The following is a 26,907-nucleotide window of genomic DNA, read 5'->3' as shown; positions in this document are numbered from 1 at the left end:
CAATTTTGAAATGTTGGCATCTAAAAATATTGTTTAAAACACAGTGAGAGCCAAGATAACATGTATTTGTTACTTGCTGCCAGTGTGACCTTTCCTTTAGAATAATATGGATTAGGTTTGAATGTTAACTATTTAGTCACTGGTGGCCTTGGCAAGTAACCTTTCTGAATTCTAGTTTCTCCCTCACAAATGAAGAAAAATTGCTTCATAGCATAAGGACTAAAAGAACATATGTAAGAAATTAATGTAGTACCTTGCACTTGGAGTACTTAATAATTATTAAATAATAATGATGGCCATGATTATGTTATTATTAGATTGAACCATATGAAATTCCTGAAATACACATGGATTTCGACCTATAAAAATGGCAATCTCAGGGTTCCTGGGTGGCTCAGTCAGTTGGGCATCCAACTCTTGATTTCTGCTCAGGTCATGATCTCAGGGTCATGGGATCAAACTTCATGTCAGGAGCCGCACTCAGTGGGGAGTCTGCTAAAGATTCTCTCTTTCTCCCTCTCCCTCTGCCCCTCCCCCTGCTCTCTCTCTTAAATAAATCTTTAAAAAAATAATAAGAATGACAATCTCATGTGATTCAACATATTAATATAAAATCCTACACTGTATACATTATTATTCTTTTACAGTTATTATTAAGTTGACCTTTGTACTTCTTAAACACATACTTACAATCTCCCCTCCCCTATTCTGTTTTTCCCACAGTGCTTCTCCTGTTGATCATACTCAATAATTTATTATATTTATGGCTTATGTATATAAGCTTCATCTAAGGCAGGTATTTTCTGTATTTTGTTCATTGTCTTTCTTTACCCACCTCATCCAGCACCTAGAATGATGTAGTAGGCTCTCTATAAATATATTTTGAATGAATAGACTTCCACATTGGCCTTCTACAAGTTGAATTCTTTTCTCCACAGACACTCTTCTTCAGCCCTTACAAGGTTGAGGAAGCTATTAATTAGAACTATTCCAAATAAAACATATGATGATGGGTTTTTTAGGGTTTTGATTCTTGAACTCAAGTGTAATGTAAGACTAGTGAAAAGTTGCATGAATATTACCTGTCTCAAATCTGAAAATCTGAATTCAATTAGTAGGAATGAAAATACCTAGATTGAAAAAAAAATATTAAAAGCATTCAATGAGGTTTTGTTTCATTTTGTTTTGCTTTGTTTCATTTTGTTTTGCTTTGTTTCATTTTGTTTTGCTTTGTTTTTCTGGTCAAACACATGGGCTTTATATGGTGTTATATTTTTTAAAAGATGCATTGCATTTTCACTTGGATAAAATGAAATTCAGTTTGTAAGATAGCTCTCGTTGGCAGTATAGTATGCTTTTACTTTGGGGGGTGTGTGTGTGTGTGTGCACGCACGCGTGCTTGTACATGCATACATATATTCGGTAGTAAAGCTAATGCAGCAAAAGAAATTAAAATCATAAAGGGCAGGCCAGACTAGATTCCAGAGACAGAGGAGAAAATGGTGGTATTGTTTTTAGGAGGAATGTGAGAGTAGTCCGCATACAGAGGAAAGTGCTGATAAGCAGAATGACAAAAGCCGGTTTCATGAGTGATTCCCAGCAGCTAGGGTACACTCCCAGCTGATTGCCCTGCTATTTTCGGTATTCCACATATCATGACTAAATACACAGAGCTTGACTGGAGGCCACAAATATGGTAAGTCAGTGGGGAATTGTGGGAGCTACTCTAGCATTTGTAAGGACCAGGGCACCTTCGATGCTCTCCTCTGCCCCTCCCCACTCCCTGGTTCAGTAGTTAAGAAGATTTCTGACCGGCTCCTACCTTCTTACCAGGAGGCAGGGGAAACCTTGACGTTTCCCAAGGCAGATATTTTTAGACTCGATGCTCAGTCCAAAGTGTTAACTAATTGAGTTATCAGGTTTCATACTTGGCCACAGAGAATGGCAGTGGAAGAGGGAGAGAGCTTCCCAGAACAAGTAAGCATTTACAGTTTCCGAATGAAATGCATTTTCCTTATAGGACTGCGGCTCGGGCCTGAATAGTGGGGTCTTTTACAAAATGCGTGGTGCCAGATGGGAAGGAAGCTAGCCTATGTGCACCGCGGCTTGCCCGAGTCCAGTATGTGTAGGACAATGGACTGTCCTTTCTTTCTGTTTTGCTCGCATCTGGAAGCTAGGTATGTTTTGCCTTTGATGTAATTTGGAGTGTGCTGGGCTCAGGCATGTCTGAAGAAGATGCTTAGTGAAATGCTAAAAGACTTAGGGCAGTTTGGGCTCTAGAAAAGGCCTAGTAGACCCAAGAATGTGAGGTTTAATTTAATGTTCACACTTTTTGCAAGAGAAATGTGAGAACTTTAAAACTCAGCTTTGTCTGGTTTGAATACAAGGGAAAGTATGGAATTTTATAGTTGTGGGGAGAAGACAGTGTGGAGTTAAAGTTTGTTTTTAAAACTCATATAAATGGTAGATGGGGGATGGGATGTATCTGGAAGTTGGAGAATGTAATTTTATTTTTGTTTCAACAGAATCGCACATAGATATAAATATATCATCTCATTTAATAATGTTAAAGACTTAACGTAGTAAGCCACTGTCCCTTTAAGGGATACTATATGGAGAAAGGAGATAAATACTTGCTTTATGTGTATAAAATTTTAAATATATGATTCCAGGAGAATCATAAAATGCTATTTTGATTATGGCATAGGCTAAGATTTCATGTGATCCCTTCTTTCTACCTATGTCTTTTCAGTTAGCACCAATTTATTTACTAATGAGAACACACATGTACTCACAAATGTACTTTGCTATTAATGCAGTAGATTAAGTCCTGAGTACCAGGTGAACAATTTGCATACGTTAGTCAAAATGCCTAGAAGAAGACATCATAAAGATGAGGATATTGGTGCTAGTTCTAATATCAGGTAGGAAGACATGCTAATGGTTTTGAGAAAAGATCTGTCATTTTGTACTGCTACAGAAGGCAATTCAGAAAACTCCCAGTTTTGAGTCTTGTTTCAAATGGATTCAGCTTTAATCTTTGCAAATAGGTTAATCTTTTAATGAAGAATATTCTTTCATAAACTTTACTGAATATTGCTGTATTCTACAGTAGACATTTATGAAATTTTAATCTCAGTGAGACTTTGCAAACATTCTGTGTGCTTCGGAGAAAGGCCTTTTCAAATTAAACTTGAGATTCATCATAAAAATGTAAATATTGTTCTCGAATTCCAGACATTAAGGATAATTTACGAGTAATATAAGCATGCTAACAGGTGAGTCTTAAAAATCGTATATGTCACCCTAAAAATGATCAATTTACCCATCAAACATTATGAAATGTATTGAAGGTTGAATTTCAGATGTCCATTCTGTTCCATTAGTTATGGAACCGAACAATTTACATATAATCAGAATGACATTTGCTGATGACTTAGTGAGACTTGGCTTTGAAAAATACTAATTGCTAAGATGATTCAAACTAAGTGCAAATATAACAAATCTTAAAGAATGTACTTGAAAAGCTTTGGCCTCTTATGAATTAATGAGTTAACTTAAACAACAACAAAAAAAGATCCAAGATCCAAAAGGAAAGCTCAGATAAAAGCAGACCATCTTGTTTCTGCCTCGTGTCAGAATATATCAACTAAATGGTGAGAGCATTTGATCTCAGCCCATATGTGCAGCATTTTCTGTTTTGGTGGGCATGCTGTTTAAAAAATGTGTAATAAAATGACAGACTGAATTTGAAATTATCCTGCCCTAAGCAGTGACTCTGGAAGGGTACTGACCCGACACAGATCACACAGAAGTCCCATCACAATAGAGTGTAGCATATACTATTGCTGTCCTGGGTTTAGTTGGACAATGAATAAGAATTATTCATCTCCTGGTTCATCTCTGACTTGAATGGAAGACTGAACAGTTTGTCTGCATGAGCTGAACTATGGATAAAATCCTTGCAAAGAGGGTATAGTAGATAATTACATTTTCACAAATGATTATTAATACCTCCTGCTGCTTCTGTTTGGCTTGTGATTTCTGTAGTATTGTTTAGAGATTTTCTATAGGATTGTTTAGTCTGTGTTTTGGGAGAAACTTCCAGTGATTTTACAAACTCGTAATTTTGAAAATTTGTAGCCCAGACCTTCTAGAAAGGTAGAGTGTGTGCATACCTCTGCCAGTTTTAGAAATTCTCCTTGGTTGCTAATCAAGTCTTTATGAAAGAACTAGTATTGCCATAAATGATGGATGAAAAATTAACTCTTAAACTTGAACTTTTAAACAATGATCAAGATTTTTTTTAAAAAAAGCTAGACTCCAATATTGAGCAAAGCACAAATATAATACAATTTTAATGTGCATTTCAGAAGCAGTTAATAAGATCTTTTATAGCTATGAATTCTTTTTAAATCCTTTAAAGTTACTCTATCATACCAAATAGAAATTCTTGGTATCATTTCTTGCTCCATCTTCAACTCAGATTGCTTCTATATGTCTGATTTTCAATAATTCATTAATAAGTACATATTTGACTGTTATGAGAATCTACAATATTATTGTTGATGATTTTCACTTTAGGAAGCTTAGGGCAAGTGGGAAAATTCATTATAGTCAGACTGAAGAAAGGAGTCGCAAAACCTATCTTTTTGCTGCTGAGACTATCTGTGTAGTTTCTTGTTTTAAAATGGAAACTTTTAGTTGTGTAGTAAGTATGGCATTTACTTACCAAGTAAGTGTGCTTCTCTGTTACAGCGTGAAGATACTACCTCCTCTCAGTTATAAATTTGAGAGATAATCAACCCTAAGCAACATTTGTAAGACAAAAGAGAATTTAAAATCTAAGTGTCTTGTCTAACAGTCACTCTCTTTATAATACTAAGGCATTTTTAGTCACAAAGTAAAATGTCTTTTTGCCAATTCTCTATTCTAATGCAAATATCTATGTCTTATATTTTTTACTATGTTCCCAAAATATATTGCAAAGGCTACTATTAAAAATTAAATCATAGAAAAAAATTAAATCATAGACTACTGATAAATATTAGACTACCCAACACAGATTTCATAGCATATTAGGCAAATATCTACAGTTACTAATTAATAATTTATTAAGCATAAAAATCTGTAAAGAAGTTATTTGATTTTAGGATTTTTTTTGCTCTCATGTGAAATACAGATTTATGTAGACATTCAAGATAGATACTCATTTCCAGATAATAAGGTTGGGAAATGAATGCATTTTTCTTTGGTCAAGTGACAAGTGAATGATGCAACTAATGTAAAAGTACATTAAAATTGTAGAAGTCGATAATGTTAAAAATTGCTTTGTAAAATCTGGATATGTGTCAGATTTTCGTCCTGGATTCTTGATTATATTGTGTTCTAATTCAGTATCACTCTGCTATATGATTGATTTATATGTTTTGATAATTCAGTGGTTATTCTGTTGTATTTTGAAAATCCTTATGTCAGTAAGATAAATTATACTTTGAATACTATAGCTTTTTAAACACAGACTGTGTCTTACTCATCTGTGATCCTCGGAATCTGGCACATATTGAGCATTCAATAAATATTTGTTAAAAATTTTTAAACAAATCCTTATCTCTGAAGAGTGTAGCCTCTCATCAAGAGTAATTGCTCAAAAGAGTATTTTCAGCATCTCACCCTCAGACTATTTGAACTAAATTGAAAGTAAAATGATATTATATAGCTGAAAAGATGTCAAAAATATTTAGTAAACTAGATTTAAAATAATGTTTGGCCATCTGGTCACTGATTAGTCTTTTAATAAAGCACAATATTTCCAAATATTTAAATATTTTAAACAGGAAAAGGTACTAGCTAACTTTTCATTTTAGTAACCAAAATTAGACTATTATTTCCATGCTAGAAGTTTCCCAGAATATAGGATTCATATCTACAATGGTGTTTACAAAATAATGACAAATTACTTATAAAGAATTTTCATGTTATCTTTTCTGATATGGTGGCACCACTTCCAATGAGATGGGTTGTTTATTTCTCACATGTCATTTCCAGGAACATTAAGTTGATGTTTTGAGGACAGCATTATCCACTGGAGAAGTGTAATAGTGTCAGATTATTTGGAGTATGCGGACATGGACACTTGGAAAGAGCCTATCTAGAAGGAGGGCTTAAGCAAGGTAGTGAATAGACAATAAATATATATTTAACTGTTAGGAGAATCCATCATTTTATTGGCAGTAAAAGCCGTAAATAGGTAGCAATTAGAGTAGTCCTGGTCTGTACTTTGCAAAAATGGCAGCACTGAATTTATTAACACCTTGTCTTCTTACTCAATCCTATTGCCTAGAAAATTCTGTTAGGAGGTAATAGGTTTTAGTACCATGAAGTCAGTCTTTGACAACTTTACTATAGACTAGCTACTCTCAAAATGTGGTCTAAGAACCCCTGGGTATCCCTGAGACTCTTTCAGAGTACCTAGGAGATCCTTCCTTTTCTAACTACATTATCTTTCTGAGACTGGATTTCCTTCACATGTTTCAACCAAAATAATATATGGCCAAAGAGTGAATGCAGAAGTAAATATGAGAATCTAAATATCTTCTATTTTCAGGCATTTCTGTAAAACTCTAAAACAATACCAATTGTTTCACGTTTTTTGTTTGGTTTGGAAAATATCATTATTTCCCATAAGATATATGCTTTATGTTACATAACGTATTATTATTTTAAAATAAATTTATTATTTAATTCTCAGTTTTATGTTCCTGTGTGATAAATAGCAATTGTTATAACCCTCTTATTCAAAAGCTCTTTGGGGATCCTTGATAATATTTAAGAGTACTGAAAAACAAGTTTGTAAACCATTATTCTAGACAGATGCAGTGTGAAGCTTCTCTGGCCTAGTTTGTATGCCTAGCTTAGTTGCTGAAAGCATTGGTCAAATAAGGTCAAATTCATATGTTCAGTCCCTGTGTGATCAGTTATGTGCTCTTGACTCTTACTGTAGTAATCATAGCCAAGCAAACTGAAAAAATTAACTCAAACTTTTAAGGTGATAATAATAGTATTAATTAAAGGCCAACTGTATGCCAAGCCATTTCTAACTGCTTCACATATATTATCTTCCTTAGTCTTATCAAAAGCCATACACACACACACACACACACACACACACACACACAAAAGCCATACACACTAAATTTTACTTCTATTTTCATTTTCCAGATGAGTAAACTGAGCTACAGTATGTTTAAGTCTCTTGTCCAAGGACACAACAGTTTGTAAATTGTAGAAACTTGTTGTGAATGGAGACAGGAGACATTTTGGCTTTGGAGTCAGAACTCTGAAATCTTCAAACTATATTGACTTGCTCATAGAAAATAATAGATTAGCTCTATCTCCAAAAAACTTAAAAAATACATATGATATCTTACCCCTGAGTTAGCACCTTCATCTTCGTACATGCAGGACAGCTTCTTAGATATGAGTCTTTTTTTTTTTTATATGAGTCTTTATCCCCATGATCCTTGCGGTACGTTTCACCTGTTTGATTAGAATCTAGCTAGACATTTCCAAGTCAGCCACCATGTTGTAACTATTTATAACTGCACATTCCAGTGGTTACCCTAACTTTGAGATAAAGTCTACTCATATGTTAAACTTTAAGTAACATCCTTCTTTAGCACGTGTTTTGATTGTACTTTTTAAGAGACCTCTTGCACATTTGGGCATTACTTGCTTTTTTTTTTTTTTTTTCCTCTTCCATTTTATTGCATTCAACGTAAAATGTTAAATCTTCTAATTACAGGTCTTGTCCAGAAAATGTAGATACCACATGGAGATTATTTAATATTCCAAAATCATTCTATCTATAAACCTACCTATCTACCTCTGACTTCACTAGTGAGCTGAACTTATTTCAAAATATATTTTTTATTCATTCAAATAAGAACTTATTTAGCTATGTTTTTACCAAGGATTTCTAAAATCTCTTTGTTGATGATAGACTTAAGTAGCAATGAAAAATTAAAATTGAAAGAGCAGTAGCATTTTGGTATATTGATGTTAATAAGAGTCAGTATGAAACCATGTTCCCCACAACCCCCCCCCCCCCCAAAGAAGACAAATAGTTTCTTATATCAGCAAGGCTCCAGCTACACTAGCTGGCACACAACATTTTAGGATGATAAATACAAGAACTCTTCATCTTACTAGCTAATGCCTCCTCTCCCTCTGGTTCCATGGGCCTCACCCTTCAATTCCTCTGAGCTTTTAATCCCAGACCTCTTAATTATCTGACCAGGAAGCTAAGTCCAATGTATTGTGATCGCCTGGCTGATCCCAACCATATAACGTATATTTATGCCTTGGGAGAAACTACGTATGTTCACAGTATTAAGCCTATCTACACTAAAAACCAAGCTATTTATTTTCTAATCTCAGAAAGAAAAAGAAGAAAAAAAAATGTTGGGAAAATGTTCATCTATTCAAGTAAATACTTTCTCTTTTCTCCTGATACCTAGACCAATTTTAGCTTATCACTGTTTTCAGTTGCTATATTTAAGATGTGAATAGTTCGCTGGATTAAATATTTTAGGACTCACGCCAATACCTCCTACATAATAAGGATCCTTAGGCATGAAGCCCTGTTCTGATTCATAACATACCAAATAAATGGAAAAATCCCAAACAGTTGATGTGTCTTATATAATCTGCCATGTGTGATTCCAGAAGTAACTGCTGTGTATTTCCTAAGTGATAAGTATCAGTATCTTCGTATTAGAAGATACATTTCTAAGGGACTCCGCAGTTCCTTCTTGTGGTTTAACTAGGCTGTGCAACAGCCTGCTATTTGTTTTATAAACACAGGTGCACACAGACTCCCAAATTTCAACTGCATAGCACTACCCACTGGGGCTCAGAACAGCTTCATTTGGTATATAGACAGACAGAGCTAGCTCCTTTAGCCCTCCTCATCTGTGTGGCATGGGTCACAATGTTTAGAGGCATCACCGTGCCCCAGGATGCTTGGGATAACTGTGTGAGGAGTTAGAACATGGATGACAGTTCAAAGAATGGAAGGGTGAGCAAGTACACCTTGGAGACCCCATTCTTTATTGGAGTCTGGCAGGAAAATCTGCAGCCAAGTCCTTATCCTAGCTCAGACCATAAAATTATTGATCAATTCATTCTTGTTCTTGTACCATGAGATAGGGAGAAGAACATAAAATCCAGGAATCCTGATTTCAAGTTTCAGCAATTTCCTAACTAGTTAAGCAAATCATATCTGGCTTTGCTTCAGTTTTCTATTTATACAATAGAGATGATGCGGTAACCTCAACCTCCCTCAAAAAACAAAATGTGTTAGAAAAAATAAAATGCACATTTTTTTCTTTGGTAATACAAAGCAAAGCTATATATTAAGACTAAGATTTAATCTTTACTATATTGAATCTTTACTTACCAGTTGACTAGGTCAGGGCTATGTCTCCTGAGATTATTTAGTATGTATTGTTGAGGTGAGTCAAGGGCACTTCCATAAATTACTCTCCTGCTCTAACAATTATAAATGAAGGGGTACATGTCAAATGATCTTTCCAGGGGCGGGAGAGCCTGATCACTGAAGACAGCCACCTCCTCGGGTGAACAATGGAGTACGGATTCTGCATCAAGTATTTTATAGGCAGCCTCGCTCATGGGAGAACAAAAGAGAATTTCTTAAAAAACATGTTCATGTGGGAAATAATTGAGACGGATGAGCTAGATGAAGCATAGCAAGAAAAGAGAAGGGATGACTGATAATGAGAAAGTTTAAGGCCCTAGTGGCTCTCTGTATTTTTGTCCTGCACTCTCCTCTTGCCTAATGAATGGAAAAGGCTCTCAGTCATATGTTTTGGAGAGCCTGGCATCCACAAAATTTACACATTACAAACCAACACTAGCTGCTAACTAACTTTATGCAAACTTCAGTTACATTCTTGTTTTACCTAAATGGGGAAAATAATTCTCTGAAATAAAAATGTTTAAAATTATCAAAAGTTAAATCTTCTTCATGCAAATATTCCATCCTTCATGGATTAAGGTGGAAAAAAAAAAAAAAGGAAATTCTCCAGAGCTGTTACATGTTCTGAGTTGCTGAGCACTGAGAGAGCTGTAGATAGGCTTGTTTGTTCCAAAGCAACATATTACCATTTCTCTTGTGCTTCCTCATCCCAAGAGATAACCAGAAACATGTCCAAACACGACAGAGCTTTCAAACATGCCTGGTAATGAATCCACCTGGAAAACATACATTTCAGAAATAATTTCTCCATCTCTGGCTTTATTCCAGGCTACTTATTTATTTGGGTCTTTATATTTCAGAATAACAAAAGATTAACGTTTTATTAATTTTAAAGTTAATAGGTCCCTGCTGTATAACTTTATTCTTCTGTAAGTAAAGACAAACTTACCCCATACTGAAATGTTCTTGAATGGAATAAAGTGAAGAGTTCATTTTGTTTTCATTTTAAACTTCAGGAATATTTTGAATAAGGAGCTACACCTCTTTCTATGTCTTGTGTTTGCTACCCTGGCTAACATGGAACTTTTATTAACACTTCTCCATTTTTGTTCATTTGGGAATAAGCTACCTGTCATTATCTCTAAGAGTACTTTCACATTACACAATTATCCGGAAGCTTTTAGGGAAAGGGGGAACTCACCTGGCATTTAGTTAAACCTTTGTAACCTATCCATTCCAAATATCATTTATAGCATTGTACCTACTGTACAATAGTCTTAGGACATAATCTATGTCCACAGCCCACTAAGATACTTTAAAATTCCATAGTGTAAGGGAAGTTTTTTTTTTTTTAATTGAAAATTGTAAGTCAAGTGGTTCAAGATTCTGTCCCAGGCTACTACAAATCAGAACCTAAGATTATTATATTGACCGCATAATATTAAGACATACAATACTCTCCTCCCCTGATGCTAATGGTCTTATGTTCCTTGAGAGGTAAGTGAAACTTGCTCTTTAAAATCTTACTTTATTTATGTTCCCCCCAAAATTCAGACAAATTCAAATAAATCCTGTTTTGCAGCTGAAAAGAATCAATTTCACTTTGAGGAGTATTAGAAATTCCCACCCACCACTAACACCCAATATTTTTCCCTCCTGTGGGAAACCTCTTTCTCCTCAGTATTTATTTTTATTTCTAATCAGTTTCCAGGAGAATTTTTAGGTCTCTGAATTCTGGGCGAGAAAAGACACTGCAAGGGGCCTGGATTCTGGGTCTTCCTTTGGATGTAAACCAGATCATAGTAGACAGACTCGATGAGAGTGGGGTTTATCAGCATGGCAAAGTAAATCTCTTAAAAATACTGTTTTTATAAAAACAAAAGCTTGCCAGCACTGTATTTATTTTTTTAACTGGTTCCCAGTCCCCTCTACTTGAAGATAAAGATGGAAATGTTGTTTTGCCTTTCAGCATTAGAGGGGCCACTGTGCACAAACGCCCTGACAGATTTGAAATGTGCACCAGCAGGGGCCTTTCTGGCAAAGGTCCAGTGGAAAGATGCTAACCATGTCTAACATGTGTTAGGGGACAGTGACCTCATTTTCAGGGATGAACTAAGGTTAGTTCCAAGCAGAGTCCTTACAAACAAAGGCAGCCTTGTAGCAATCGGAAGGAATCTGTGGAGGCAGCCCCTTCTCCTTCGAGTGGTTTTGCTAGAGATGATTACACATATAGATAGCCTCTAAAAGCATTTTCCTTACTGGTTAAGCCCTCACCAGCCCCTCTCTGCCCCTCCCAGTGCTGATTTATAGATGAAAAACACTGATTTCCAGTAACTAGGTAGCAATTAAATAAAAAAAAAAAAAAAGAATGAAATCTTAATAACTTAAGATCTTCCCTAACTAAAATGGTTCAAATTTTTTCAAGCATTTGCCATATAAAAAACACACACACACACACAAAAATCCCTTTTAAGATCTCTGTACCCTACCCCTCAAACACACACCTAAAAAGGACTTACTTGCTAAGATACAGACCTAATACCCCTTGGTGGAGGTCAGGGTGGGGGAAAAAACAGTCTCCTAAAGATTTGCGGTTGTTATTGACAGGAGGCAGATTGTTGCATGAATGTCACAGTTGTTGTGGGTTGCGCAATTGGTCACATTCTTTTGAAATTGGTCAGAAATTAGATCACTGTGCAAGATATCTATAAAATACCAACACATAATATCTTACTCTAAAATATCTGGAAACTTTGGGCACTATCTGAATAGCCATGTCTCTGGGTATAAACTGCGATTCTAATCTAGTCTAGTGGGTAAAAAATAAATAAATAAACATCCCCCTTTGTTACTGGTTCCCCTCACATGCTTGAGCAGCCCTGTGGCTCCATGTCCACTCTCTTCAAAACTACAAGTGGCATTAAATCACTAATTAAGGAGCAGTTGCATAGAGCACTTTGGGATTTTGATAAGCACCCCCATACTGTGTAAATCCCCTTCCTGACTGAGAATAATTTATAAATCTGTATTACTTTATTCACCAAAAATTACTGTCCAGTACTAACTCTGACATCTTTAGTTTCTGGGTATAAAGGTTTGCTTTAAATGGGGGATATAAAAGAGTAAGAAAAAGCAGGGAGAGACAAACATGAAAGCCAAAATTTAAAACTCTGGCATGTAGATCTTAAACATTCTCTTAGGTGAAATTAAAAATCTGTCAGCAGACCTTCAAAATGCCTCTCATCATTCCTTTCTCTTCCATTCCACCTGTTATTGCCCTCAAATATCTGTATCACATAGACCCATATTTTTTTTCTTTTTTTATTGTAGTTAACATACAGTGTTGTATTAGCTTCAGGTGTACAAATATATTGATTCAGCAATTCTATCCATTATGCTATGCTCACCAGGATAAGTATAGTCATCATCTGTCACTATACAATATTGTTACAATAGTATTGACAATATTTCCTATGCTGTCCTTTTCATCTCTGTGACTTATTTATTCCTCAACTGGAAGTCTATACCTCTTTATCTCCTTTATCTATTTCAGCCATCACCCACACCCACCTCCCCTCTGGCAACCAGCAATTTGTTCTTTGTATTTAAGAGTCTGGTTTTTGTTTTTTGTTCATTTGGTTTTTAGGCACTACATATAAGTGAATATCAGTATTTGTCATACAGAGCCATATTTTTATTGTAAACTAATTCAGTGGTACTCATGTCTGGTCGCACATTAGAGTCATGTGAGCTGTGTTTATTAAAATGTCCCATCTCAGACCAGTTGAACCTCTGGGGCTAGCAGCTGATTTGTTCGTTTGATTATTTGTTTAAGTCGTCCCCCTGGAGATCCGTGAAGCATAACAGATTGACAACCACTGGTCTACAGCTCTTTTTGAAAGCTCCATTTTCTCCAATATGAATCTGCTGTCGATTAATTAGGCTAAAATATAAATCTAATGATTTCTTCCCACTCCTCAAAGCCCTTCTCTGGCTCCTGATATCTTTATGATGAGCTTAAGTCAGATTTAAATGCCATTTCAAACCTTCACCATTGTCTTCAGGGGCTTCCTCTTTTAAGGAGAAATTGTTTATTTGCCATTTCTGTATTTCTGCTTACTTTTCCTTCCTTATGTTCACTGCTGACTGGGGCCCCTCTAGAATTCCTGCCTTTCCTCCTCTTAGCTGTTTCCCTAGCCATATTCAGTATCCAGAAATGGCTTTTTCCCCTAGGATCTATGGACTTTATCATCTTTTGCAGGTTCTGCTACCATAAATTCTCATTCCACATACTACCTCCAATGTGCATGGCTAGATTGTAAGATCACTGAAAGCAACAACTGTATGCTCAAGTTGGAGGCCAAATCGATTTACTGCTTAACTGCCAGATGTTGAAGGCTGTGTTGAATATGAATCCTTAATTCTGGTGATAGAATAAGTGAAACATCCACTATGAAGATTTGTTTTCCTAGTTAGGAGAGATATAATGTTTATTCCTTGAAGACCCAGACTTGTGATTTCACTTTCAGCACAAACCCACAGTGAAGTTAAGAATGTGGTTTAAGCAAACAGATTTATTTATTTTCTGAAATGTCTGCATAGACATGGAATTGCACAATATATGGCGTGATATATTGTTATATATTGAATGATGTTGAATGGTCTCATTTTTTTTAAAAGATTTTATTTATTTATTCATGAGAGAGAGAGAGAGAGGGAGAGACACAGGCAGAGGGAGAAGCAGACTTCATGCAGGGAGCCCAACGTGGGATTTGATCCTGGGTCTCCAGGACCTGGACCCTGGGCCGAAGACAGGCGCTTAAGTGCTGAGCTACTCAGGGATCCAGAATGGTCTCATTTTACTTTTGCTGTTCATAGTGATAAAATGTTTTTGGTGTTTTTGTTTTTTTCCTCCATGATGGAAATTTCCATCTTATTGGTGGTATGTGTGGCTTGTGTGTTTATTTTGTTTTGCTTTAGTTTGGGTCACCAAACATCTGTTTCCCCTTCTGGCAATATCGCTCTTATTTTCTTGAGGGGACCTACCTATTTCCTGAAATGTAGGTAGCAATTGTCTGGCCTGGTTCCCTAGTTCACCTTGGGCAAAGCACCTGATTTTGTGATGCTTGCTGGCATCACCTGTGGAATAAGGTATTTGTTTTAGTAGTAACTGACAGAAAGTTCACGTACGTGAGACCTACAGTTTGTTGTACTTTAATGAATCAGAAGGCATTTAAGTGCTCAGATATCTAATAACATGGTACCATAACTAAAAATGGACACTTACAATATGTAGGGCATTTTCCATAGATTGCCGCAAATTCATTCTCACAGATACATGAAGTCTGTCATCTACTCTACAGATCAGAGACCAAGGTAATCTCAAACCCACTGGGAACTACCCCCTTTATCTTCTCTTCAAGTGTCGAAGAACCCCTAAGTCTGTCACTAGACTCTTAACCTTTCTTTGGTGAAATGGAGAGACAGCAAGAAATAGCAGACTTTTTGGTTCCCAATTAATTTGGTGTGGGTTTTTGCTTCTGGAGCATTAGACCATCCAAGGGATCAGCATTTCTTCATTCAGCACTACTGGGATTCTGTTATATAGAAATCAGCCATGAACAAGACAAGGATTGCCCTAAAAGAGATTACATCTCATCTTGATGGACACCTGGCACCTGAGCAGAATAGACCAAGTACTCTAGGAGTCAAGACTGGGGAGTCATATCTAATGTTTATGGAGGGAAATTGCAGAGGTGAAGTGACATTTGAGCTGTGCCTAGGGTTTAGTTGCTGAATCTGTTGTTGGGGGAGAGGGAGCAAGGGCTGGTTGTCAGCATTGCTGGCAAAAAGATATACTGGGTGATGTCACAGTGCCAGGAAATTATGGGTCCTGTCTAGAAATAATAAGCGTTTGAAGAATAAAAAGCTGTCCAGTTTGTCTTCAAGATAAGTACTCATGTTTTTAGTTCAGGCTGGAAGTGTTTGTTTGGGTCAGGTCTTAAAGTTAAGGCCTTGGAGGCCATCCCATAGCAATCAACTACTGTGGTTTAAAAGCAGAACATTTATACAAATGAAGCATGCCATCAAACATCAACATATAAAGCAGATAACAGTGTATCTCCTTGGGGTGAAACTGCAAATTGGCATAAGGAAATCTGCTTGCTCAGCCTACTCTTGATCTCAGTATTTTTGGCCACCAGGGCTGCACAGGACCACTAGTATAAGAGGAAGAAGCCTGGGCTTTTATCAAGCAGCTATGGCTCTCCATCCTTGCTGTTTACTTACTGGCTCTATGACCTTGGACAAGTCACTTACCTTTTATGAAACTCAGTTTTTTTGCATTTGTAATGAAGATTCCTGTCTTGACTGAATTTTTAAGAAATAAAAACTAACAATACATGTATAAAAATAATATACATAAGGTGCTTAGTGAAGTCTCTGACCCATAGTAGGAGTTCACTAAATTGCAGCTGTTTGTCATGATTTTCTCAGAACCCCCAGTGGTTCCTTGGTAAGCCCCTAGGCAGTGTTCAGTGACACTGGAATATTCAACTAGTTAGTTGTACTAACTACAACCTCTTAGAGGTTTTTTAGAATGATCTGGGCCTAAATACATGGCTATGGACCTGAACTGGGCAATTAGAGCAGGAGGAATTGGTGGGGGGGGAGGATTAAGCGTATATCCGGCTGCAAGAAAAGCTATGATGTTAGGGTAATAAGAAAAGTAAGTCCTTTGAAGTGTACTGTAAACTGGCACAAAAGTAAAGGTTCTATGGAGGTAAAAATGACATGAAAACAAAAACCAGTTTTACTTGTCTGCAGAAACAGGGCACAGGAGGCAAAGCCTAGAACATCCCCAAAGTAGACAGTGTCATAAGAGATCCTCTAATAAACTGGGCCCCAAAGGGTGCAGCTCCCAATATAAAGATTGACGGGAAGTAAACCTATCACACGTAAAGTGTAGCAAAACTTGCCTGTCTCAATTTGTCACCAACTGGAAGGAAGAAAAAAAAAAATCTTCTCTGAGAATGTGTAACCACAAGGAATCCCTCATATCCATACCAGTTTGAGATCTAAATTTATCTGTGTAGTCTTTTAAAACAAAAACAAAAAAACCCTGAAGGCAAGTGTTTATTTTAAAAATAATCTTGGGTTGATACTGCCTCTAGGCAACTGGAAGTAGCAATCTTAAATTCTTCTTTGGAATATGGCACCATTAATCCAGGCCTAAAAGAATTCCCAAAGATTAATTTCTAAGGAATATGAAATCATGATCAATAATCACAAACCACAGAAAGTATAAATTGGTATAATCACTTTGAAAGACAATTTACCATTAACTAGCAAAGTTGAATTAGCACATACCAAGTGACACAGCATTTATGATACTAGGTGCCTGTGTGCACCGGGACTAGTGCCAGAATGTTCATGGCAGCACTGTTCATAGTGGACCCAAACTGGAAACAACTCAAACATTCATCAACTCCACAGTGGATAAATAGATTGTGTTACAATCACATAATGAAATCTTCTGCAGCCACCATGATAAATCGACTACAGTTACACATGTCAGTGTGGATGAATCTAAGAAATACAACAGTAGACAAAGGAAGCATGTAGACCGAAGTATCCATAATGTATGATTTCTCTTATAGAAAGTGCAAAGACAGTCAACTCTGTAATATTTAGGTTAGAGAGGTTTACATTGATATTAAAACTATGAAGAAAGATATAAGAATAATTAACTAGAACAGATGATGCTTTTGGAGAGCTGGTCAAGGAAGGGCTCATTGGAAGTCTATGGAGCTACTTGTAACTTTCATTCTTGAGCTTACTGGGCATGCTGGCATTTCTTTCAGGATTTTTCTTTAAACTGTTCATTTCTGTTTCCTGCATTCTTTTGTATGTATGAGATACATTATGATAAGCACTTTTTTAAAAAAAAATCTATTTTTAGAGAGAGAAATAGAGCGAGCAGTGGGAGGGGCAGAGGGAGAGAGAAAATCTCAAGCAGACTACCTGCTGAGCATGGACCCCGCTCAGGTCTCCATCTCACAACCCTGAGATCATGAACTAAACTGAAAACAAGAGTCAGATGCTTAACCAACTAAGCTAGGTGCCCTGATAAGTACTTTTTGAAGGGAAGATAAAAACTAAAAAGACAGGGCAGCCCGGTGACTCAGCAGTTTAGCGCCTGCCTTTGGTCCAGGGCGTGATCCTGGAGACCCGGGATTGAGTCCCACATCGGGCTACCTGTATGGAGCCTGCTTCTCCCTCTGCCTGTGTCTCTGCCTCTCTCTCTCTCTCTGTCTCTGTGTGTGTGTGTGTGTGTGTCTCTCATGAATAAATAAATAAAATCTTAAAAAAAAACAAAACTAAAAAGGCCCCTAGAGACAGAATATTTGATAGGAAACATACACATAATTTTCTGGAAGAGAGTTTGAGGGAAAGAATAAAGAAGAAGCAAGTAACCAAAAATTCAGATCTCTCACATACGCAATTTGTAGCTATGTATGGTGACAAATATTGTGGTAATCACTTTACAATATACACAAATATATACAATATGCAATGTGAAACTAATATTATATGTCAATTATACCACAATTAAAAGATTCACACAGAAGTTGTATACCTGAGTGGCTAGGAAGTCTTGGGACCTTTAAATCAAAATAAGAAGATCACATGTCTCAAATTAGTACCTAGTTGCAGTGACAGATGCATTATATATTCTTAGTAATGTTTGTTATACCTGAAAGTACTTACATAGTTAATTTAGTGGTTGGCTGGACTGATGGATGGATGGAAGATGAATGAATGAACCAAGAATTGCCAAGCATAAACTATGGGGCAGACATTTATTTTTTTTTTAAGATTTTATTTATTTATTCAGGAGAGACACAGAGAAAGAGAGAGAGAAAGGCAGAGACACAGGCAGAGGAAGAAGCAGGCTCCATGCAGGGAGATGGATGCGGGACTCGATCCTGGGTCTCCAAGATCATGCCCTGGGCTGAAAGCAGCACTAAACTGCTGACCCAGGCTGCCCCATTTATTAAGCCTCCTTTTTTTGAGAGAGAGAGAGTATGCAGGTATGCACTTGAGTGAGGGGTGGAGGGAGGGCAGAGAGAGAGAGAGAGAAAATCTTAAGCAGGCTCCAGACTCAGTGCAGAGTGCAATGTGGGTCTCCATCTTATGACCCTGAGATCGTGACCTGAGCCAAAATCAATAGTCAAACATCCAACCAACTGAGCCATCTAGGCACCCCAAGCACTTTCTTAAAATAGTTGATTAACTGACTCTGGAGTCAATTTGTCTGAGTTTGTATTTCTGCCATTCATAAGCTGTGTGTCTTTGGGAAAGTCATGCATCCTTTCTATAGGTCACTTTCCTCATCTATAAAATGGAGCTAATAATAGTACTTACTTGTGTTAGTCGCCTAGGGCCACCAAAACCAACCACCACAGACTTGGTGACTAACAACCATAGGAACTTATTCATCATAGTTTTGGAGACCAGAAGTCCAAAACCAAGGTGTCCACAGAGCCATACTCCCTACAAAGTCTCTAGTGGATTATTCTTCCTTGCGTCTTCCGGCTTCCAGTGGCTCATGGCATTATCTTGTGTCAACTTAACTCCAATCTCTCTTTTTTTTTTTTTTTTTTTTTGAGATATAGTTGTCCTATAACATTATATTAGTTTGAGGTGTATAACATCATGACTTGATATTTATGTATCTTTTCTTTTTCCAAAGACACCAGTCATTGTATTTAGGGCCCATTTTAATCCAGTCATCTTAGCTAATTATATCTGCAAATATCCTATGTCCAAATAATGTCATGTTCTGAGGTTCCAAGTGGACATGAATTTTGGGAAGACACTATTCAACTCACTATACTTCTTCATGGAAATATTATAAGGACTACGTTAACATGAGGACACATGGAATTAGTACCACATTAAGTGACTAATATAATGAAGTTATTATAAGACACTTATAATAGTGTCTAGTACATAGAGGTATGAAGTATTAGTTGATTACTGAGATTGGCACTTGGGAAATGCTTATTCATTTTAATCACTGCTTTCTGATTAATAATATCAATATTCCAGTGTCAGTGGAAATGCTGAGTTATTATATGAATTCCTAATAATGCTTGACTCTATCCTTGAAGTTATTTCCTTGAAAAGCATACATGGTTCATATTTCTTTCCTGTCTAGTAAAATGATTAAGTAGACAAGACATGAAAGGGTGATGAAAGATATTATCATTTTCTAGATTCTTCCTTCAGATTTTGATCATCTAGGGGAAAAAAATGCAGACCAATCTGCTTATAATCATTTTGTGCCAACAGACTCCTTAGGCAGTGACCTCCTCTGTAGGACTTTCCATGTGGCAGAGCTCAGCTTCTCGTGAGACCTGATTTCCTTCCAAAGTGCTGTGTCTACAACTGGCTTTAAGAGGCATTGCTTTGATAGAACGTTTAAGATTAAAAAACAGGCTGTAGCCTTGGTTAAGAGTAACTCCTATGTTTCTAATGAAATGACAGCTAAGAATTGCAATATGCATTGATATTGAGCCAAATACAAAATCTTATATTTTTTAGCATTAAAGAAATGGCACTGTATACATACTATAGATAGAATTTGAAAAAAAAAATAGTGAAGAATCCATTATTTACCCTGCCACTTAAGCAACATGATTCTGGAAAGTTTAAGAGTGAGGTGAGAGCAAGTAAGTCTTCATTTGTGCCGTTCTGTTTCTTTCACTGCCCTGCAGCCAGGTGTTGGCACAACCAGCGCACCATCGGTATCCAACAAATATTTGTGGAAGGAAGAGGTAGCTGTGTTCTTGCAGTGGCTGAGAATAAAAGGAGGATCTTCTTAGATTCTTTTTCTGTAGGCATGAATAACTTCACCTCCTAAATTGTCATTCTTCAAGGCAAATGTCATTTTCTTCCCCTTGCTTTCACTTTGTATTTTCCTCCCTCTTTCCCCCCATACATTTTCCTTAGAGTATAAAGTGGCTGATTGTTATGTATTAGTGTGTTAAGGATGTCTGTATGTAACAGAGGGCTGAGGAAAGTGAAGAAAAATATTTTTGTTTTTTCTCCTGTTCTTAAAGTTCTCAGATGATAAATTAGCTACCTCAGAATTATCTGCTGCCAGGGTCACGGGGTGGAATAGATATTATGAAGGTATCCGCCAGAAAACCCTTTATCATTGGAGTAGGTGTTCTTAAACATGAATCCAAAAGTAGGCTTGGCCGTCCTGAACCACATGAAATTAGTGGCAGATATATGTGTGTAAATGCAGATTTGGCGTGTGCATTTCATACATGTGCCATTGTTGAAGGAAAAGAACTTATTCATAACTTTTGTTAATCTCAAAATAATCTGACTCCAAATAGGTCAAGAACCACTGAATGAGAAAATTTGGTTTTTATTGTTTGTGTTTTGATCTACTTTAGAGAGTCTGGTGGAAAAATTCTGAGAGGAAAATCCACGGTATGAATTGCCAGACTTTTCAGATGTAGAATAATGACGAGGCTTTCCTTGAATCATGATACCTCTTTTTGAACTGTTTAGCAGCTGTTTTTATGCACTGCGAGTCAGAATGGGGGATGCTTTACTCACCATTGTTATCTCTGGAAGTTGAAATATCCCGGCAAACTGATGTCATTTGTTCCCAGATCGGCATCAGAGCCCTTCTGGGCGAATTCACTGATAAGTCATCGAGCAGGCACAAAAAGATGATGTTTTACGGTACAATGAGCCATCCTTGCATAGCTAATTTGTAACTGAACTTTAAACCAGACCAAAAACAAAAAAACAAAAACAAGAACAAAAACAAAACAACAAACCAACCATCTCAAAGTAGCAAGCCTCCTTAAAATAGTATTTTATTTTTCTTGAAATTCCTGGAAACTTTGGTTTGTCCTTTGTCTTATTTGAAGCTGTATCTCTTGTCCTCTTCTTACTTAGCCCTCTGCTGTGATTAAATGATTTGCATGCTTGACTCAAATCCCAATTTTATTTTAGCAATAGCTGCATGTGTTCCCAGATACCCAACTCAATGGCTTCGTTTATCATCTCTGGCAGTCAGCTTGGTATTCTATCTAGTAGGTTCTCCATTTAAATAGCTGCTATTGTTGCAAAGCAAACTTCCTGTATTGTTGCAGGCAATATTTTAATTAATACAGTTACTTCCATACAATTTGCTTATTGATTGATTCATTCATTCACAAAACATCTGTAGGCATCTGCTCTGTGCCAGGATGCTTCTAATTGCAGGGGAAACAAACAAACAAAAAAGAATGTTATACATATAGTCACTCACTTGTGGTAGGTCAAGGCGTGTGGTAACTCAGGCAGACCAAAGATTTAAGCCTAATGACGCCTACAATCTGTAAATAAATTGGTTTGCTCTTTATTTAAAGCAGTGGTTCTCAGCAGGGGAAATCCCTCCCTCCTCTGCTGCCAACGGAAATTTGGCAATTCAGGATACATTTTTAGTAGTCACAAATAGGGGATAGCTGGTGAAGGCCAGGGATGCTAGCAAACATCGACACCAAACAGGACCATCTCCCCATCAAAGAATTATCTGGATCAAAATACTAGTAGGGGTGTCTGGCTGGCTCAGTTGGTGGAGCATGTCACTGTTGATCTCTGGGTTGTGAATTTGAGCCCCACGTTGGATGTAGAGATTGTCTAAAATAAAATAAAGTCCTTTTTAAAAAATGCCAGTAGTATTGAGATTAGAAAGGCCTGATTCAAAGAAAAAAGGATACTCCTTCATCGAGAGGTGTACTGCTATCAGTGAGAAGGGTTGACATCATAGAACTAAATTAACCCAAAGATCCTTCTGAGAGATGGGATTTCCTTCAGCTCAATTACATTTCCAGGGATGAATTAGCATTCCTCAAAGATTGGCACCTTGTCTACTTTGCAGCTGCCTGCCCCTTGATCTGCCTCTGCTTGTTCTTAAGTGGCTTACAGTTTAGGGGGAAAGAAGGACAGGTATAGCCAAACCCATAAGGCTGTGTGAGAAATACCAAGAGGGCTCGATGAATTTAACGCTTTGGGAGCACTGAGCAATTGATCGCTGCCCAGGAGGTTTAGGAAGGCTTTCCAGCCTGTGAACAGGGGCTTTGAAGGTTTTCACCAAATGGGTAAAAGAAGATAATTTCCTCTCTTATTTAAGCCATACTTGGTATGATAGCAGTGATAGCCAGTGGAGGAAATGTTTTTGGCTCCCCTTTCAGGAATACCTGCTTCTGTGTTGTTCTCCAAGGAGCAGGACTCCTTTACAAATTGTGCCCATCTAACTTTGAAGTCTTTTCTCTCACTGTCTTCTTTCTGTTAAAGATTTCCCTAGTAGATGGTTGGACCTCCACCATCATAGATACTAAAGTTTAGCCGAAAGACAGAGTTGTAAGCTCTTGGTGAATGAATTACAGATTTGGTTTTTGTTGTTTTTAAATTTGTATGTGTTCATTTATTTGCTCTTGCTGATGCTCCTAATAGAGTTTTCTCAGGTAGTGACTGTAGCTTGCTCGAAAACCTGTGGAAAGTATGCTTCACAATCTGTGTAGACCTTTCTAGATGCTTTTCAAATGCATTCTATGTTCCAACTGGTGGCTATGTGCTGTAGAAAAATCCAAGAGAACATCTTCCAAATTCTGTTAAACTAGTATAACAACATTAAATATATTTGTGAAGCTATGAGTTGAAAAACTGGTTATAATAGTTAACTATGGAATAGATGTTAAGTTTCTGACAAATAGAATAGTGAGATTTTCATAATGAGACCACCAGGAAGTTATGGGATTTCTCTTTATTCTCCGGGAATTGTATGTTGATTCAAGGTACCTATATCATAGGGGACATTTTCTCTTTCAGTTCAGGATGAGTTATGACATCATGGTAACTTTGTATACTTCAAACTCACTTTTCAAGAATTTGTCCTTTTCCTGATGACTTTACAAAGACCTTTGATGGTATTTTCATGTTAGAAATATAATAGTTCCATTTAAAATATCTTTCTTTTTAGTTTGAAGTATAAGCTGAATAGTTCTAATGTATATAAGTTTAATTTTTCTTCAAAATATCTTTCTTTTTTTTATTTTAGTCTGATGCCAATGCAAGTTACTTAAGAGCAGCTCGAGCTGGACACCTGGAAAAGGCTCTTGACTACATAAAAAATGGGGTTGACATCAATATTTGCAATCAGGTTAGTTGTAGTTATTGTTGCCATTTAAATTTTTACTTAAAATTTTAAAAATCTGGACTATAAACTCCTTGAATCTTTCACTGGTTATTACTAAGACTCTCTCTTTTTTGCTAGAGGTTTTTTGTGTGTTTTTTTTTTTTTTGTATCATCAGCTCAGATTTTCAAACGACTCTGCTTTGTTAAAGGAGCATTCAGAAATGTAGGTAGGCATCCTTTAATAATCCCTAGAATTTAGTAAATAATATAATGATACCAGAACAACCCACCTAATTTTCAAGTACCTTTATTCCTAATTCAAGTTTCTACACTGCACACATACAAGTGATTGTTGGTAGGATATGATCTTCAGAGTTCTGAGTAGACTGTTCGCTGCTTTATTCTCCACCTGCTGAGTAAAGCTTTCTCTTCACTCTTAATCAGAACGGGTTGAACGCTCTTCATCTTGCTTCCAAAGAAGGCCACGTGGAAGTTGTTTCTGAACTACTACAGAGAGAAGCCAATGTGGATGCAGCTACAAAGGTCAGTATCCCACATTTAATGCTTTTTATGTCACTTGACCAATTCAATGAGGTTTCAGCCCTCAATAAGAATCAAGGCAAGCTTCTCATGAGATACTTGTCAGCCATGTTCTCTTTCGGAAACTTATAAACATAGAAGGATTCCATATTTTATAAAATGTTGAAAAAGAAATAAAGAGGGTGAGTTGACATATCTTTTCATTTTACAGAAAGGAAACACAGCCTTGCATATAGCATCTTTGGCCGGGCAAGCAGAGGTAGTAAAGGTCTTGGTTACAAATGGAGCCAATGTCAATGCACAATCTCAGGTAAACCTACAATTCTGTTGCAAATAAATGTTGTTATAATTTATAAATGTTCTTTGGGTCAAGTCCTTACTTGGTTTATATGTCATTTTATATGTGAGAGAGATTTTTTAAGTCACCTGTCTATGAAACTGGATCACTGGTAGTTCTAGACACAAATGTTTATGGAATAGCTGTAATGCAAAGTCTTTTACTCTTTTATGATGCTAACTCAGGTCTACTCTCAGTACCTATTAACTTATAAAGGAAATGAAAATGCCTATAAATGAGCAAATGCTCTTAAAAGATCATAATGTTTCAGTGCTTTATCAGGTTGAAAAAGGGAAAACACTGCTTAATTTCTGTTCCATTACTAAGGCCTCATTGTTGTTCCCTGAAACAGATTAAAAGAAAAAGAAAAAAAATAGAATAAACTTTAAAATTCCCCAAACTAAAATTTCCAGATTCTTTGTTTTGCATATATGCTAATTATTCATCCAGGAGGACCTCCTGTGTTCTCTGAGTCTTGCATGAAGTTCTAAAAAGAACACCAATAGGGATGCCTGGGTGGCTTAGCGGTTGAGTGCCTGCCTTCCACCCAGGGCATGATCCTGGAGTCCCGAGATCGAGTCCCACATTGGGCTCCCTGTATAGAGCCTGCTTTTCTCTCTCTCTCTCTCTCTCTCTCCCTCTGTTTCTCTCTCTCTCATGAATAAATAAATAAAATCTTTAAATAAATAAATAAATAAATAGAACACCAATAGATTATCGCTTGGTAGACTTATAGTCTAAAAGAATTTACTTTAAAAAATAAAATAAATAAAAGAAAAGAAAAGAAAAGAATTTACTTTAAAATGGGTTTTAAAATAGGCCCTCATAATCTGAATCTTTTATTATTTCAGTCCCCACAGAAATGAGGTTGCATTGGAAAGAAAACATCATCATAACACATAAGTATCCACTAATAACCTGACCATTTTTAAAACTGGTCCTTGCTCAAACATTCCTTCTAGCTGAATGCTTTCATCTGCTCCTGTTTGTCAGTCTGCACCCCAGGTGGGCAGGTACTGGACAAATTGATTACAGAACAAAACTGCAGGTTTTGCAAAAGACACAGGATCACTTGAAGTTAGGGAGATGGGGTTGGAGAACCCTGGGTGTACAAGTATGCTGTGGGTTGTGGTTTTCTAGCAATGTGTGAAGAATTAGGATGATTTTCTGATTAAGTGTTTCAAGTGAGAAACAATTTGAAAATCAAATGATTAAATAACCAAGAAAAATTAGGTGAGGCCTTTGGTTTGCAAATACATTTGCAAAAAGGCTATTTTCTTACTTATGCTGTGAAAAAAAAATGAAGGACATCAAGCCATCATATAATTTTCTGGAAAAATTATGTTTTTCTTCCACAGAAATACTATTTGGTTTAGTCTTTGTTCATTGTGAGAACATGATTTTCGGTTGTAACCAATGTTTTGTTAACTCATAAACTTGGTTTTACAGTTTCTAGTTTTGTCTTTTGGAATAGAGTCTCAATCTAATTTTTTTCATTATTTACTATGGCTTTTTTTTTTTTTTTTAAGATTTTATTTTTTCATGAGAAATACAGAGAGAGAGGCAGAGACACAGGCAGAGGGAGAAGCAGGCTCCATGCAGGGAGCCCGACATGGGATTCGATCCCGGGTCTCCAGGATCACGCCCTGGGCTGAACGTGGCGCTAAACCGCTGAGCCACCCGGGCTGCCCTACTATGGCTTTTTTTGGTTTCCATTTTAAGTGTACCCGATATCCTCAGCCATCTTCAGTACTGATTATCTGTGGATAACAGGGGTCTCCTATATTTTATGGGTCCACAGAATTGCAATGATTCCTCCATGGCTACTCCAGCCATAGCAGCTTGGCTCTGATGCTGTTAAATATCAGTGTCATGGAGAGGCAAATGCACAGCACTTCCAAAAGTGTGATCTCTTGTGTATCTGGTCTGATTCTTTTCTACTTCCTTGTGGTTGGACCTTTAATATATGGTCTGTGCCACTTATGCTGATTCCCTAGGAGGATTTACTTGGAGTTATAATGCTTTTCCAGAAGGAAAGGCTATAAGATGGAACATTGACAGGTATAGTACTTTGAAAGGGATACTGACCAACTGACCATAAGCAAAGGATCAGGCTTTTAAAACATTTTTTCAAATGTCCCTATAACTTTATACTGGAAAATAACTAGTGTTAAGCTCTGAGAGAGTGGAAGAACTCTTTAACCTATTTTCATTTCCTTTATCCCCCCAAGGGAGAAGAAATAAAACCTCCTTTTTTTAAACATTTCACACATTCCTGACTGATGTTTAGAGCAGCCATAGTTTTAAACCTCTTTGACAGTG

General features: G+C 36.8%; 1 protein-coding gene across 8 annotated transcripts in view; it reads left to right on the top strand.

Annotated features, from left to right (window-relative positions):
* Positions 1 to 26,907, top strand: part of ANK3 (ankyrin 3) — a 663,260-nt gene that overhangs the window by 418,225 nt on the left and 218,128 nt on the right. For all 8 annotated transcript variants that reach the window (XM_077894615.1, XM_077894620.1, XM_077894617.1 and 5 more), the window contains 3 exons: positions 23,631 to 23,732; positions 24,153 to 24,251; positions 24,460 to 24,558. In XM_077894615.1, coding sequence (XP_077750741.1) covers positions 23,631 to 23,732; positions 24,153 to 24,251; positions 24,460 to 24,558 — 300 coding nt within the window. The remainder of the gene's footprint in view (positions 1 to 23,630; positions 23,733 to 24,152; positions 24,252 to 24,459; positions 24,559 to 26,907) is intronic.

Source organism: Canis aureus, chromosome 4 (genome assembly GCF_053574225.1).
Source record: "Canis aureus isolate CA01 chromosome 4, VMU_Caureus_v.1.0, whole genome shotgun sequence".
Classification (NCBI taxonomy): domain Eukaryota; kingdom Metazoa; phylum Chordata; class Mammalia; order Carnivora; family Canidae; genus Canis; species Canis aureus.
Note: the sequence above shows the minus strand (reverse complement) of the source record. Positions and strands in the feature narration are given on the sequence as shown.